The sequence below is a fragment of the Mesocricetus auratus genome, unplaced genomic scaffold, assembly GCF_017639785.1.
Source record: "Mesocricetus auratus isolate SY011 unplaced genomic scaffold, BCM_Maur_2.0 Super-Scaffold_100045, whole genome shotgun sequence".
In the NCBI taxonomy this organism is placed as follows: domain Eukaryota; kingdom Metazoa; phylum Chordata; class Mammalia; order Rodentia; family Cricetidae; genus Mesocricetus; species Mesocricetus auratus.
The window spans coordinates 1,089,807-1,105,383 of record NW_024429222.1 but is presented as its reverse complement, the minus strand read 5'-3'; the positions used below and the strand labels follow the sequence as shown (position 1 = coordinate 1,105,383).

The 15,577-nt window shown below is 37.1% G+C and overlaps 1 protein-coding gene across 3 annotated transcripts in view; it reads left to right on the top strand.

The window, feature by feature from the left end:
- Nucleotides 1-15,577, top strand: part of Itfg1 (integrin alpha FG-GAP repeat containing 1) — a 128,869-nt gene that overhangs the window by 79,341 nt on the left and 33,951 nt on the right. For all 3 annotated transcript variants that reach the window (XM_040735391.1, XM_040735390.1, XM_040735392.1), the window contains exons 9-10: nucleotides 6,130-6,224; nucleotides 8,638-8,810. In XM_040735391.1, coding sequence (XP_040591325.1) covers nucleotides 6,130-6,224; nucleotides 8,638-8,810 — 268 coding nt within the window. The remainder of the gene's footprint in view (nucleotides 1-6,129; nucleotides 6,225-8,637; nucleotides 8,811-15,577) is intronic.

Below are 15,577 nucleotides of genomic sequence, written 5' to 3'. Positions count from 1 at the left end.
TTGGATGTAGGTGGTTACATGAGTCCTCTGCTGAGCCTTCACCCTCTGAAGAGCTGATTGGAGGACTAGGTGGGTAGGTGATTGGATAAATGGTGGCAGTATAGGTGGATAGGTGAAAATGCCCTTTGCCACTTTCCTTTTGCCCAGAACATTCTATTCCATTAGCAGCTTTCACAAAGACATTCATATTCCTGTTCCCTTCCACAGTAGCATACACAGAGATGAATGGACAGTGTATGTATTTACTCTGCCATGGCCTGTCATCGCATTACCCCATAGTACTAATAGTCACAACTTAATTAAGAGTTATTTTCCAAGGTTTTTTAAAATATCAATAATATGAAAAGAATCTAGAATTTAGAATATGCAAAGGTTTACTTCTCTTTCATATTAATAATACTTTTTATCAAGAACTATTTTATAAGAAAATTTTTATGAGCCAGGAATGATGGTGAATGCTATAAACCAACCTACATAGGAGACTGAGTCAAGAACACTGAGCCAAGTTCAAAAACCAACCTAGACAAAACAGAGCAACTCCATCTCTAGGGATGTGAGGGAGTTTTGTATATGCAGTTCAAGTGATCGTTCCAAGTCTGTCTGAGGTGAGAAATATTTATCCCACTGGTTAAGAAGCACGCTCAAGGGCTAGGATGAAAGTGCCAGAGATGGGAAAGGATGTTTAGTTCTTTATCAGATTTTTTCACATACTGTGTACTCTCTGTCTCCTTCACTCATTCCTAAGATGTGTGGCCCACATCCTTGGTGATGGGGACCAACAGTGAGCCTCTGCTGTGTAAGATTTGAAGGGTTTAAAACCTTCCTTCTGCTCCTTACACCTTTAATGACTTTACACATAGAAAAGTTTTTATACTATATGACTATTCTCCTAAACTGCCCATTTCAAAACTATAATACACATATAGTTCTCGGTATATTTATTTGTTTATTTATTAACTCTGGGGAGAAACCAAGCAAAGAGATTCTCTTACAAAATTCACTAAGTGTTGATTTATCTTGGGATGAGATTGCCAATTTGAAAGATTTTATTATCAAGTATTATTTTCTCATCAGTGTAAATTCATTCCATTATTAAGTTTCTTCTATGTATTGTAAGCTTCTGGAAAGAAATTCCTTAATTTCCTTTTGATTCAGTCAGATTTTTAGCTATGGCTCACTTCTAAGTTTTTGTTCCTCATTTGGGACCAGGATCTAAATCTAGATACACTCTTTCCTAAATATTAAGTAATAAGGGATGGACAGATGGCTCAGCCATTAAAGGCTAGGCTCACAACCAAAAATATTAAGTAATAAATACACAAAATTTCTCTTTGTCTTCTCATAGCTTGTATTTCTCAAGATTTTTTTTTTTTTTTGGCTTCACGGTAATCCTGTTTTTCCTCTTTAAGAGTCTACACGTGAAGCATCTATGGTTACTTCTGTCATATGTCAGTCAAGTGTTCTGTGCCACCGTACCCTGCTTTTACATTGGTACTGGGGATCGAACTCTAGTCCTCATGCGTTCACAGCAAACCCTTACCGACAGAGCTGTCTTCTCAGACTGTGTTTTGCTGTGTTCTGTGGCCATCTTCTGCCCCTAGGGATTCTGATGACTATGAGTAGTTTATTAAGCATTCTTCATTCACAGTACTGTTTAACTTCCTAGTGTCTCACGGGGCCTTTTGGGTCTGCTCCCCTGACTGCATGACAATTGGTGTCTTCAGGTGTAGCAGACGTTTGTCCTGCCTCCTCATCTCTATTGAACTTCTTGTTTCATCAGCTCCAGAACATCTGCTTGCTTTTGTTTTACACTCTCTTTATCGATACCATCTTGTACATATGTCATTTTCTTAACAGTGGCCATTTCATGTTCCTTTATTTTTGAACTCATTTGAGGTCATGTTCTTACATTTTTAATTGGGTAAATTTGGTGGCAAGGCTTCCACCTGGGTGTCCTCTAATCTAATCTTGCTTCATTGGCAAGACTGTTTCCCTTGTTCTCTGTGTGTCCTGTGGGTTTGTTGCTGCCATTCTTATTTACAAAGTAGACAGTTCAGTGTTACCGTCTAGTAATGGTGGAAACCAGTTCTCATCTTCTTCAGGGTCTGCTGCCTTTTTGATTGTTTATTTGTAGTAGTCTGTTTACACGGTAATTTCCTGAAGTATTTTACACACAGTGTTCTTGGAAGTCACTGGTCTCTGTTTCATTATATATCTAATGTTTGGTAGAGATTTCTTGAATATCAAGTGTTAAAACAAACAAAAATGTAAATAAAAACCAACAATTAAATGTTCTGGCCTTTCAGGGTGCCACTATGCAAAGGCACTCTTAAACATTTGTGCTGAGCCTGGGGAATAGCCATAGTGAAACTTGAGTATGAGAAAGCTGGCTGAGTATGGGCCAGCAAGCAGTGTTCATGACTTCTCCTTTAGTTATAGCCTAAGCTCTTGCCCTGACTTCACTAGCTGATAGACTGTTACCTGTAAGCTGAAGTAAGCCCTTTTTTCCCCCAAGTTGTTTTTGGTCAGTATTTCATCAGGAAGAAAATCAAATTAGAACAACTATTATATTTGTTTGTTTGTTTGTCTGTTGTATGTTAATTTTCCTGACATGTTGCCGAACTGCTTAGCAACTTTTAAGAGTTTTCTCCTAAAGTCTTCAGGGTCTCTTGCTTATAGAATCATCTTATCTGCAAATAGGGGTTCTGTGACTTCCTCCTTCCCTAGTATGTCCCCTTTATTTCTCACATCTTCTTGCCCTAGCTAGTATACAGTATTATTAGTGGAGAAAGTGGAAAGTCTTACTTTGTTCCTGACTTGGTTGGAAATGTTTTGAATTTTTCCAACTTTAATATAATGTTAGATATAGATATACACTGAGGTATGTTCCTTCCATTCACATTTTCTTCAGCACTTTTACCAAGAAGAGGTGTTAGAATTTGTCAGAGTCTTTTCTGAGTGTATCAAGATGACCTTGATATTTCTGTCCTTGACTCCAATTTATAATATGTATTGATTTATGTGTTGAATGATTCTTGTGTCTCTATAATAGAGCCAACTTTATTAGAAAGATGAATACTGATCTTCTGGGTGTGTTCTTGACTTTGATTTACACATATTTTGTTTAGAATATTTGCATATGTATTCACTGAAGAAATTGCTTTGTAATTTTCTCTTTCTGTTGCATCTGTGTCTGGTTTTGGTATGAGGGCAATATACTTCACCCTTTCCTGTTTTATAAAATAATTTAAGAAGCATTAGTATTCTCTGTAGGTCTAATAAAATTTACCAGTGAATCCATCTGGGCCTGAAGTTTTTTAGGTGAGAGATTTTTAATCATTGCTTCATTTCATTGAATTATTTCATCTTGGTTTAATTTTGGTAGGCCATATGCATCAATTTATCAGTTTTTTTGAGACTTTTTCCAATTTAATGATTTATTTAAAATAAGACCTAATGATTTTCCATATTTCATTGGTATATGCCTCAGTGGTTCCCTTTTCATCCATTAATTTTATTAATTTGTCTTTTCTTTCTTTTGGTTGCTTGGCTTAGGGTTTCTCAAAGAAGCAACTATTGTGTTGATTTTTCTATGGGGTTTTGTTTTGTTTATTTGTTTTTCGTTTAATGAATTTTTGTCCTGGTCTTAATGATTTCTTTCTGTGAACTGATTGGGGGTTTGGTTGTTCTTTTTCTGAGGTCTTAACATGCACCATTAACTGCTTTAAAAACTGATTTTATTTCTAATGTAGGTACTTAATACTATAAACTTCTCTACTAAAAATGTGGTCATTGTACCATGGGTTTTAGTATGTTGCACTTTCATTTGTTTCTAATAATGTATTTCCCTCTTGATTTTTTTGCAATGATCCTCCATTCAGTTGCACATTGTTATCTTCAGGAGTCTGTGTACATTTTTAGATTTCTCTTTCGATTGATTTACAGTCTTAATCCCATTGTAATTAGAGTACAACCAATTGTTTCAGTATTCTTATATTTGTTAAGACTTGATTCCTAATATTTTAGAGACAGTTCTATAGTGTGTATTTTACAGTATTTGAATGGAATGCTCTATAAGTATCTGTTAAGTCCATTTGGTCTTTAATTCAGTTATTTCTGTTTATTTTCTGTCAGAATGACCTATTAGTAAGAGTGTAGTATTCTGACTTTTAAATATAAAAAGAATCCCTTTATAAAAACTAGACAAAAAATTACTATCATGTAATGATTTAAGCAGATTTTCACTTATGTCATTTACACACTAAATAAGAATAATATTATACTGGGTTCCTTGTAGTTAGACTATTTGGACTTGCCACAGCTCAGGGGTAGATATCAGGTAAGAACAGAATATATTGATTTATTTTCCATACAGTTTAACAGGATGCTATGCATGAGCCAGATATAAATTTAACAATGTGAGGCTCTCTCAAAGTAAATTGGGACTGGAGAAATGGCACAGCAGTTTAGAGTATATACTGCTCTTACAGTGGGCCTGAGTTCAGTTCCCAGCACCTACATCAGACAATTACAAATGCCTGTAGCCCCAGGATGATCTCACACCCTCTTCTGGCCTCCATGGGTGCCTGCATTTACATGCACATACACACACAGAGACACCTACACATAATTTTTAAAATTTTAAACATTTTAAAAATAGATATCATATATCAAATTTTCAAGGTAGCTAAACTGTATAGAATATGCTGCAAAGCACATGCTATATGTATAAAAGGATACACAAGACACTCCCACAATAGCTGCCCCTGTAGAAAAGAACAGAGAACAGGGAGAAAGTACTTTCTAATACTTACAACCCCTTGAATGGTTTTAAAAATACTGGAAGTGATCTTCAAAAACATACTTTTTATTAAGGTCAGACTCCACTGCCTAGATCTTCGTCCCATGCAGTCTAACTTCTGTTTTATTTTGTTTTTTCAAATAACTTATTGAGGTGCTTTAAGCTTGTTTTTGTCATACACTTCTCTTCATATATCTCTATACAATGATGGCTATATCTGTATTGATAATCCTTTGATGTCCACCCATCTGTAAACGCTACATTGGGCCCAAGTGAAATGACAGAGTAACCATAGCGAGTAAGTTAGTGTTTGTTAAAGGAGCTCAAAGGATGCCCCGAATTTAAAGGTTGAATTACTGCTCCAGTAACAGAAGGGTTAAGCTCTAGGTCCTCAAGCTCCCTAAACCTCAGACAGTGGGGTCTTCATACATGAAGGAGCATCAGAAGAGGTGATTTGGGGTCCTTTGATGTATCTGTCTCAGAAGGTATGTGCAAAATAGTAGCACTCTTGCCAAAAATCTAGTCAGATGTAAAGAAATTGTGCCAGGCAGCCTGATATTATCTATAAAGTTACCACTCAAGAACTATACAGTCAAATTCAATTTTTCAAAATGTCTCCAAATGTTTTAATTAGTTGGCAACTATGTTTTGGGCCACAGTCACATTATCTAGTGTGATGGGGGTTGGACACAGCAGTGAGTGATTTCCCTTCATTTGTATCTTTATTGGTGAAAATGCATGGGTGTTTTGAGAAGCCAAGGATCAGAGTGAGTTGAAGTTCATACTGGCTAAAAGGCACTTAGAGACACATACTTGTGCCCCATATTTTAAATTGGCTGTCTAATAATGTTATTGTGTGCATACATGTATTCTCTGTTAATATAATTATTTAACAATCAAAAACTACCTTTTAAAAAATTATTTGGGCCTGACCATGTAGCTCAGGGGTACAAGCACTTACCTAATATGTGTAATTACCTGAGTTCAATCCCCAAAACAAAATAATAATAATAATAATAATAATAATTCTAAATAAGTTTTAAAATGACTTTAAATCAAGCTTAATTTCAGTAGTTACATATAATAACATCTAACCACAAAGAAGTTTGCAATTTAAAACAAGACTCAGAAATAAAATAAAGCAAAATACAGTCTAGATAATAAGTGACAAGGAACAGAGTGTTGTTTCTTAATTGATTCACCTTCATTATAAAGTCTTATGTTAAGTTGTTGGTTTTGTCTGGATGATGGAACAAATTGGAACTTTAACTATCACACATGAAGATGTTATTCTGAACTGTTAATGGACTCCTGACTCTTTTTGACAGATGGAGATGGACACATGGATCACTTGCTACCAGGCTGTGAAGACAAAGACTGTCAGAAAAGTGCCATATACTTAATGAGATCTGGAACAGGGAAGGTATGTCAGCTTTGGGGATGCTATGAACAGTGTCATGTGCTTTAGAAAAGATGTCTAAAGAAGCAGGACAGAATAAAATCCAAATTCTCATTATAGAATTCTTCCTTTTTACCTAAGTAAATACATTTAAATCTTTTCTTTCATTGAGGTATAAAAATGCTGTTATGTGATTTTTAGTGAAAAAATCCCATTCTAGATCTTACAGTTAAATTAAATGTAGCATTTTAGATGCCAGCAATATAGAAAGCACATTATAATAAAAACTTACAAAGAAGATAATTTTGTTCCCAGAGCTAATCCTGCTTTTGTTTCCATGTGCAGATCCATTCCATTTCTCAATCTGACTTTTTGCCTGTTGCTTAATAATTTAGAATCATGAGAGTCACATTGGAGGATTAATATGGAAATAATAGGTCATGACACTTTTAGAGTTAACCAGATTTATTTTCTTGGGGAATTAATAAATAATAGGATATCATGCTGACTTTTATAGCCCTTTTGAGTAGGAAACACCACATTTTATATTCAGAAACTTAATAAAACAAATCTTTATACATTCAGCATTTTAAAAATAACTGAATTATTTTATAATCTTTGACTATATTTGGATAGTTGTGAATCATTTAAAAAAAACTAGCTCAAGAAACTTCCCATTATTGGTTCATAGGTATAAAAATAAGAATACTTGAAAATTATTTAGTTAGCTGAACGTGTTGGCACACACCTTTAATCCCAGCATTTGGAAGGCAGCCAGGCAGATCTCTGAGTTCAAGGCCAGCCTGGTCTACAGAGTGAGCTCCAGGACAGCCAGGGCTATGCAGAGAAACCCTGTCTTGAAAACAGGAAGGAAAGAAGGAAGGAAGGAAGGAAGGAAGGAAGGAAGGAAGGAAGGAAGGAAATTACATAGTTACCTATCTCTACAAAGACAAATGTCACAGTTCTTTGATGAGTGTTATAGATGTTACATTGAATGAAAAATTTTTAATACAGTTTATCAGAAACACTTTATATACCATTCATTTACCCCTCATTCATAAATTACTGACTGCTTCAGAAATTGATTTATTGTTAGGTTTTGTTGTTGTTGTTTATTTGTTAGTTTGGGGGATTTCTTGTTTGTTTGTTTGTTTGTTTTGTTTGTTTGTTTGTTTGAAACAGGGTCTCCCTGTGTAACTGTGGCTGTCCTGAAACTCACTATATAGAACAGGGTGACCTTGAACTCATGGAGATCCACTTGCCTCTGCATCCTGAAGATTGGGATTAAAGGTGTGTACCCCCACACTGGACCCTGCTTCAGAAATTTGTAACAACTGAAAATTCTGTGAAATTTCTAGCTTTTTGCAAAATGTAGCAGTTTTTTTTTCAAAATCAGGTGAAATTATTTAAATGTTTTCTAAAGTTCACAAAATATAAAGTAATACTTTTTCTTTAAATGAATTTATTCAATGTCTTTATTTTTAAGGGTCCTGCCTCTCCTTATGGCATATAACAAATTGCACTTTCTTAGGAAAAGCTATAAAATTCTGGAGGCACTCTTTTTTGCTAGACCTTCCTTGATTGTTGGTTGGTTGGTTGAGTTTTTTTCCAAGAGAAGGTTTCTCTGTGTAACAGCCCTGGCTGTCCTAGAGCTCACTCTGTAGACCAGGCTGACCTCAAACTCACAGAGATCCACCTGCCTTTGCCTCCTGAGTGCTGGGATTACAGGTGTGCATGACCACTGCCCAGCTGACCTTCCTTTTTTAAAGATGTTTTTAATATAGTTTAGTTTGCAGCAATATAATTAATCAGCTGCTTGTGAAGGGGGAAAAATACATGTGTCGGAATGTTTGACCCCCTGGCATTTGAAGTCAGCTGTTCAAGACATGGTTCAGTGCTAAGCACAGTGACTCTTCAGGGAACATGGGCACGTCTGTAATGCCATGATTTCCACTCTGCATATTCTAGTGGTGTAGTAATTTACCGAGGAGAGAAGAAGTGTGCAATCAGAAGAGAAAGGAAGAAGCTCCCTTAAAAGCAGTCTGTTCTTTTCTGTTCTTTTCTTTGTCGTCATAGAAATATGAAGAGTCACTGAAACCTTTGCTTACTTGCAACTGTTTTGTGTCATAGCTCATCCTCCTTGTCTGTGCAGTGCCTGTCAGGTGAAAACGCAGCTTGTTCATTCCCAAGGCCGAATGCATGCTCTGAGGGACCTGTGGCTCTGTGTGCTGTTGCCGCAAAGATGTTCATGACAAAACCTATGAAGACTAGTTCACCAGTGTCTTACACATTCATCAAGGAAAATTATAATAGCCTATCATTGTGTGGAGATGAAATAAAATGATGACTGTCTTCAACATTTTTAATAGATCATTCCTTTTTCAAATGACTATTTTTCTAAAGTGATTATGATTAATCTTATTCTCTTTATCCTTAGTGGGTTCCTGTGCTGCAGGATTTCAGCAATAAGGGTACACTCTGGGGCTTTGTGCCATTTTTGCATGAAGAACAACCAACTTCAATACCAATTCCACTCACCCTTCATATTGGAGACTACAACATGGATGGCTACCCAGATGCTCTTGCTATATTAAGGAATACATCTGGAAGGTATGGAGAGTAAATTGCATGACAGACCCTTGTAAAATGTCTTTACCACAGCAACTTGTGACTGACAGCAATTAATCTGGTACAGTCTTTCCAAGGAGGAATTGATAGGCTCAGCTCATGGTTCCTTGTGTAATCCATGAACTCATCACATGACTTAGACATTAATTGTGGTTACCTATGTCACAAATTATGTTAGTGTTTCTAACTGTTAAAATGTCAACTCACACAATCTAGAATCATCTGAAAAGAGGCTCTCATTTGAGGAATTATCTAGGTCAAGTTGGCCTATGGGCACATCCTGTAAGGGATTGATTAGGACGACACAGCCCACTGGACTGTGCCATTTCCTAAGTAGAGGATCTTGACCTGTGTAAAGAGTGGGGACAGCTGGGCTAAGGAAATGGACAGCATGAATATGTGTGTTTCTCTCTGCTCTTGACTGATGGAATGTTACTAGTGGCTTGAGTTTCTGCCATAACTTCCCCTTAATGATGGGCTGTCAGCTGGAATTGTAAGCCAAGTAAACCCTTTGCTTACCTAAGTTCCCTTTTGCTAAGGGACTTTCTCACAGCAACAGAAATGAAACTAGAACTAGGCCAAACCTTTTAGTTTTTTAACAGACTTTTAATACAATATATTCTGATTACTCCTACTCCAACTCCTCCAGATTCTCCCCATATCCCCACCCACCCAAATCCACATTCTTTTTCTCTCTCTTATTAGAATACAAATAGGGATCTAAAATAACAGTGGTAATAAGATAAAGTATATAAAGCAAACCAGAATAAAACAAAAAAAGCAAAAAAAAAAAAGCCTAAGAAAAAAGCATAAGAAACACATATAGAAGATATAGAAGTTGAGACACACACATTCACATAAACAAACCAAATAAAACGCTAAATATAAGCAAAAGGTTTGTAAGGTAAGGTAAAGTAGGAAATGGGGGCAGGGGAGGCGGGGGGGGGGGGATAAAGGGGTAAGGGAGGAGGAAGGGACAGGAAGATGCCAGATTTAAAAAAAAACTCAAAGATAAAATTGAGTTCATTTTGTGTTTATCATCTACTGATGGATATGGCCTGCGCTTAAGTCTGCTTTGTGTACCCAGTGAGACTCTATTGGAGAAAACTAACTATTCTTTTGTGAGCAGTTATCAATTAGAGATAGCATCTAGACTAGGAATGGGGGCCTGTGTCCATTTCCTCTCTCAGGAGTGGAACCCCATCTAGCTTAGGCCTGTGAAGACCCTGCCCATGCTGCTGGTCTCTGCGAGTTCATATGTGCATCGACTCCTGTTGTGTTCAGAAGCCCTTGTTTCCTTGGTGTACTCTATCTATACTGGCTCTTACAATCTTTCAGGCCCAAAACTTTGAGCAACTGTGTATACTTGGTGAACAATCACTGAAAGTAAACTATACAAAATTTAAAGCTAACAGAAAGAGCATTATTTGCAAAATTTTTCAGCACCCATCAGCCGTAGTAGCCTCATAAGCACAACCAGTACTACAGGTGTAATATTTTGTACCTCATAAGATTATAAGGATAAAGCTAAACAAAGTATGCTTGTTCTGTACCCAGTAAATAGTACATAAGCAATCTAGTGAGTGATGTGTTCTCAGCACATAGTCTCAAAACCCATGTGGAAGTGCCCATCTGACAGCACAAATGTACTAGCACTGTCTGGAAACTTCCAGTCCAGTGTCATACTTCTCCTCTGCACTTAGTCAGTGCAGGAGCTACACTTACACCCTGCTGGGACTCTGAAGAGCCCCTACCAACTAACTGAAACCCCTGGATCACAGTCAGAATGCTCCCTCTAACTACCCTGATTCCTTGTCTTCCTCAAAGACAGTGGTCCATCTCTGTTCTCCTTCCTTGGAGGCCTAGCACACAGCAATCATTAGGTTAGTGCTATCCTCCCTGGTCACCATTCTAAATGCATGGTACTCACACTCAAGAGGCTTGATATGGTTGCTCTCCTCCTCTGAACAGCTCTATGGAGCCGATGATCGAGAAAGACTTGAGTTGAACTGATATGTAAGTGGAATCTGAGAGGAATCAGACATAACTTGTTGGGTATGGCGGCATATTTCTTTAATCTTACTAGTATTTGGGAGACAGAGTCAGGAGATGAAGGCCATGCTCAGCTACATAGCATGTTTGAGACCTTGTCTCAAAAGGAAAAAAAGGAACAAAGAAAAGATATAACTTACCTTTGAATACAAAATATGGCTATACTACTACATAGGAAGAACAGTATTTACCAAGGCCCAGACAGATTGTCTGATAGAATATACATAAAGAAAATTGTAAGAAATAGTGTGTATGACATGACTGAAATTCAGCAAAATGGTTGCAATTGTTTTTATATTCTTTTGTAATATGAGAGTATAATACTGGACAAGTTTCTTTCAACTTTGGTTGTAAGTAAGCTGCTATTGCATTAGTTGTGACAGTTTTCAATAATTTCACTTCTTCCGAATAAATACTTCACTGAGCAATTTTTGAAATGTACATATGATTCAGGAAAATCTTAGAATCTTGATTGTCCATCCCAAGATTTAAAAATACTTAAGTGAAATCAGCTTTCCAATCAGTTGAGGAATACTTCACTTGAGGATATTTTGGTTATTGATGAGATGTTAAAAGCACCACGTAGTTTCAGAAACAAAATTATCCTTCCATGAATTATATCAAGCACGTGTTTTTCAAAGATGTGTATCAAAAATAGCACTCGTTCCTCTCTTGAGTCTGCAGGGAGTACAGAGTTGCCATGAGGTTAGCTCTGGGGAAGGCAAGCATGGTTGACTTAGGAATTAGTCTGACAGGTAGCTGAAGAAGGCACTGAAATACTTACTAGGATGTTGGCTAATTTTAAGACACTGCTATTATGGGGCATTTACCTGTTTAAGCAATGACTGTTGTGATTTTAAAAGCTGTGTGAAAGAGAAAGATGCCATGTGACAGCTCATGTAGAGGCTTTTTTTAATTAGGAGAAAGGGAATGGGGAAAAGAGGGGAGGGAAAGGGGGAGACCAGCGTCTGGAGACAGGAACAGTAGAAGAGAAAAGGGGGGCATGACAGGCAGAAAGAGAAAGGAACAGAGAGATTGGGGGCAGATGGGAGGTGGGCAGGGCCCTTTAAAAGGAGAAGTAGTGAGTGTGCGCAGGTGGTGCTCTTAGTGGCTGCAGCTGAGTGATTCTCATCAAAGTATACTCCTGTGGGGCTTGGTCTCTTCTTTCTGTTCCTTTTTTTATAGTTTGAGGAGGATGGGCTGAAGATCTTTGATGGAATTCTGCTTTGAATCCATCTAACATGGCCTTTTTTGGTTGGGCTTCCATTGCTATTTCAGTCTCTTCATTGGTTGTTTGTCAGTTTGGGCTATTCCTCTCTTGTTGGTTTAATTTTGGTGGTTTGGCTAAATCTAGAACGTTGTCCATTTCTTTTAGGTCTTCCAAATTAATAGAGTACAGATTTTTAAAAGTATTCCCTTAAAAAAATTTAATGCTTGTTGTGAAATTTTCCATTTGTTTCCAGTTTGTTAGTTTGAATCCTCTTTCATTCTTTGTTTAGGGGTCCAAAGGTCTGTTAGTCCTGTTTATCTTCTCAAGGAATCTGGTCTTAGGTCTGTTGTTCATTATATTGTTTTCTTTGTTTCTGTTTCACTAATTTCACTAATTTCTGCTCTGATTTTTATTACTATTTGGTCTGAATTTGGTTTGTTCTTTTTTTTTTTCAGTTGTTTGAGTTGCATTCGTTAATGTCATTTATTTGTACATTATAAATTTCTCTCATATGACTTCTTTCAATATGTCCCAGAGGTTTTTATTGTGTTGTGTTTTCATTTTCATTTAGTTCAGGAATTTTATTTCTTTTGTGATTTCTTCTTTGACCCATTCACCATTAAGTAATAAATTGTTCAGTTCAGATAAATTTATGTTTTACTAGAGATTTGTTTGCTGTCAGTTTTAAGTCTTAACTGCTTTATGGTCAAGTAGGATACTCATGAGTTATTTGAATCTTTCTGAATGTGTAAAGATTTATTTGTGTCTCAGGGTGGGGTCTATTTTAGTGAAGCTTCAATAGGATGCTTTGGTATTTGGGTGAACTAACCTGTTGATATGTATTCAGCCCATCTGATGTATGATGTCACTTAATTCTGATGCTTTTCTGCTTCTCTTGCATGAACCTGTGTGTTGGAGGAAGTATGGTCCTGAAATCACCTACTATTATTGGGTTAATGTTACTCTGTCTTTAATTCCAGTAGTAAATTTTTATGAAATTTGGCACTGGTGATATTGATGAATATATATTTAGAATAATAATGTCTTCTTGGTCCCCTGATTAGAATGAAGTGTACCCCTTTTCTCTCCTGATTTGTTTATAAGTTTGTTTTGTCAGACATTAAAATAGTGACACTTGCTTGTTTCTTGATCTCATTTGATTGAAGTACTCTTGTCCATCACTAAGGCAGTGCCTATCTTTAAAGGAAGATAAGTTTCTTGTAGGCAACAGCTATCCTGTTTTTTTTATTGGAGAGTTGAAGCTGTTAATAATTAATGTTATTGTTGAAATATGACTGATTGCAGTCATGTTGTTGAGTTTTGGTGTTCTTTATGTCTAGTAATTATGGCTTCAATTCTTTCCACCGTCTCTTAGCTGTACTCATTCCTCTCTCCAGCTTGAAATGTTGCCTCCTTGTATTTCCTTTAGGCTTGGTTTGTGGGATATACATTTTTAGGCTGTTTATATTGTAAAAAAGTTTTTCTTTCTCCTTCAATTAGAGCTTATAGTTTTTGCTGGGTACATTAGTTTAGGCTGAGTGTTGCAGTCTTTTCAGACTTGAAATGCATTGTTCCAGCCTCTTCTGACTTTCAGAGTTTCCATTGAGACATCAGCTGTTATTCTAGTAGGTTTTCCTTCGTATGTGACTTGTGTTTTTTCTCTTAAGACTTTCAATACTCGTTCTTTGTTCTGTATGCTTTAACTTTGATATGCTGTGGGGATTTTCTTTTTTGGTCTTGTCTATTTTGTGCTCGGTATGCTTCTTATATATGTATGGTTGTGTCTTTCCTTAGTTTGGGGAAGTTTTATTTTATGTGCATTGGTATTTTGCCTGCATGTGTGAGGGTGTCATACCCCCTGAAATTGGAGTTACAGACAATTGCAAACTGCCATGTGGGTGCTGGGAATTAAATCAGAGTCTTCTGGAAGAGCAGCCAGTGCTCTTAACTGCTGAGCCATCTCTCCAGCCTCCCTCCTATGTGTTTTAAATTTTCATATCCCCTGTTTATTTTGTCTAGTTTCTCTACTTTTCTTCTAGTTTTGATATTGTGTCTCTGGCTTGATTAATTTCAAATGACACCCCTTCTGTGTTTCTCTTTACTGAATTCTGTTTGTAAGTTCTAGACTGTCTTGATCATTTCCATCAGCCTTGCGTTTGTGTTTTCTTGGTCATCACTCAGGTGTTTTTTCTCCCAAAGCTCGTTCTCTTAAATTTCATTGAACTATCTTTGTTTCTTCTTTAAACTGGTTGAATTTTTTTTTTTGCTGAAATTTATGGTTGTTCTTTTAAAGTCTCTGCTCTGGGGCTCATTGAGGTAATTCTCATCAGCAGATATTTCTATGGGACTGGGAACTTGGGGGAGGAGATACTATCTTGATCTTTCATATTGTCTGTATTTTTGCAGTGATATCTTGGCATATGGACTTCTTTTATTTGCTCTGTGTCTGATTTGGACAGACTGGGCTGAGGCAGAACAGAGGATGTGCATGTCAAGTTGGGCCAAGAGGTTGGAGATGGCTTGGGTGAAATGAAGTCTGATGGACACAAGGGCCTGGGATGATATATAGGATGTGTGTTCTAGTCCAAGCCTGAAGTGTATGTTGGGGGGTGAATCTTGCTAGATCTCGAGGTTGGATGTGGCATTGGGGAGGCCTGTGGATGGAGGTAGGGAGTGAGGATCCTGGCTGAAGATTGATAGAGATGCATGTAGGGGTGACCAGACTATGCTGACAAACTGCATGTGTAGCCTAGTCTAGATCTGGGGAGTTGGGAAAGGTGCATGGAGGGGAGGAACATGCAGTCTTACCCAGCTAATTCCTACAGAAGGATGTGCAAGATGCCAGGCATCAATTTTAATCTACATGGAAAAATAAAATCTAAATCTTATCTGTTAGACGACATGGAAACAGCATACCACATTTGGATAATAGCAGTTATATGTTCAGTGTTAGATATGGTGGGAACAATTGCTAAAGCATGTTCAGTTAAGCTTTCCCAGATACCTTATATTGCCCCCAAAATTCAACTGCAATCATTTTATAACCATAGAGACTAAAGGCTAATGTCTTATTTTTTTCTTGAACAAAAAGGCAGATTTCCCCAACAAAGTATTAACAAGTTGCATTTATCTGATTCTCCAGCACTTAATTTTCTTTTGTAGCAATTTAGTCCTTCTTTGAGAGTTAGTGTCAGACTCTGCATTTGTCAGGCTTCAGTTCTAAGGCCACTCTCACTTCAGACTACTGTCATAAGTCCTAGCTCTCAAGCTGCCCTAATTTCTGTTCAAAAGTTACAGTCAGCCAGGTGACGAGCAGGTGAGAAAGTGTCTCCACAGGTATACATGTGACTGCTCAGAAGCTGTCTGAACCTAGTCATGTAGTTTTTAGGGAGGGTTCATTACATAGGTGTAATTGATTAAAGGGCATTTGTTGGTAACTGGACTCTAGTCCCTGCTACGTTTCCTGAGTATTACATGGCATTGCCAA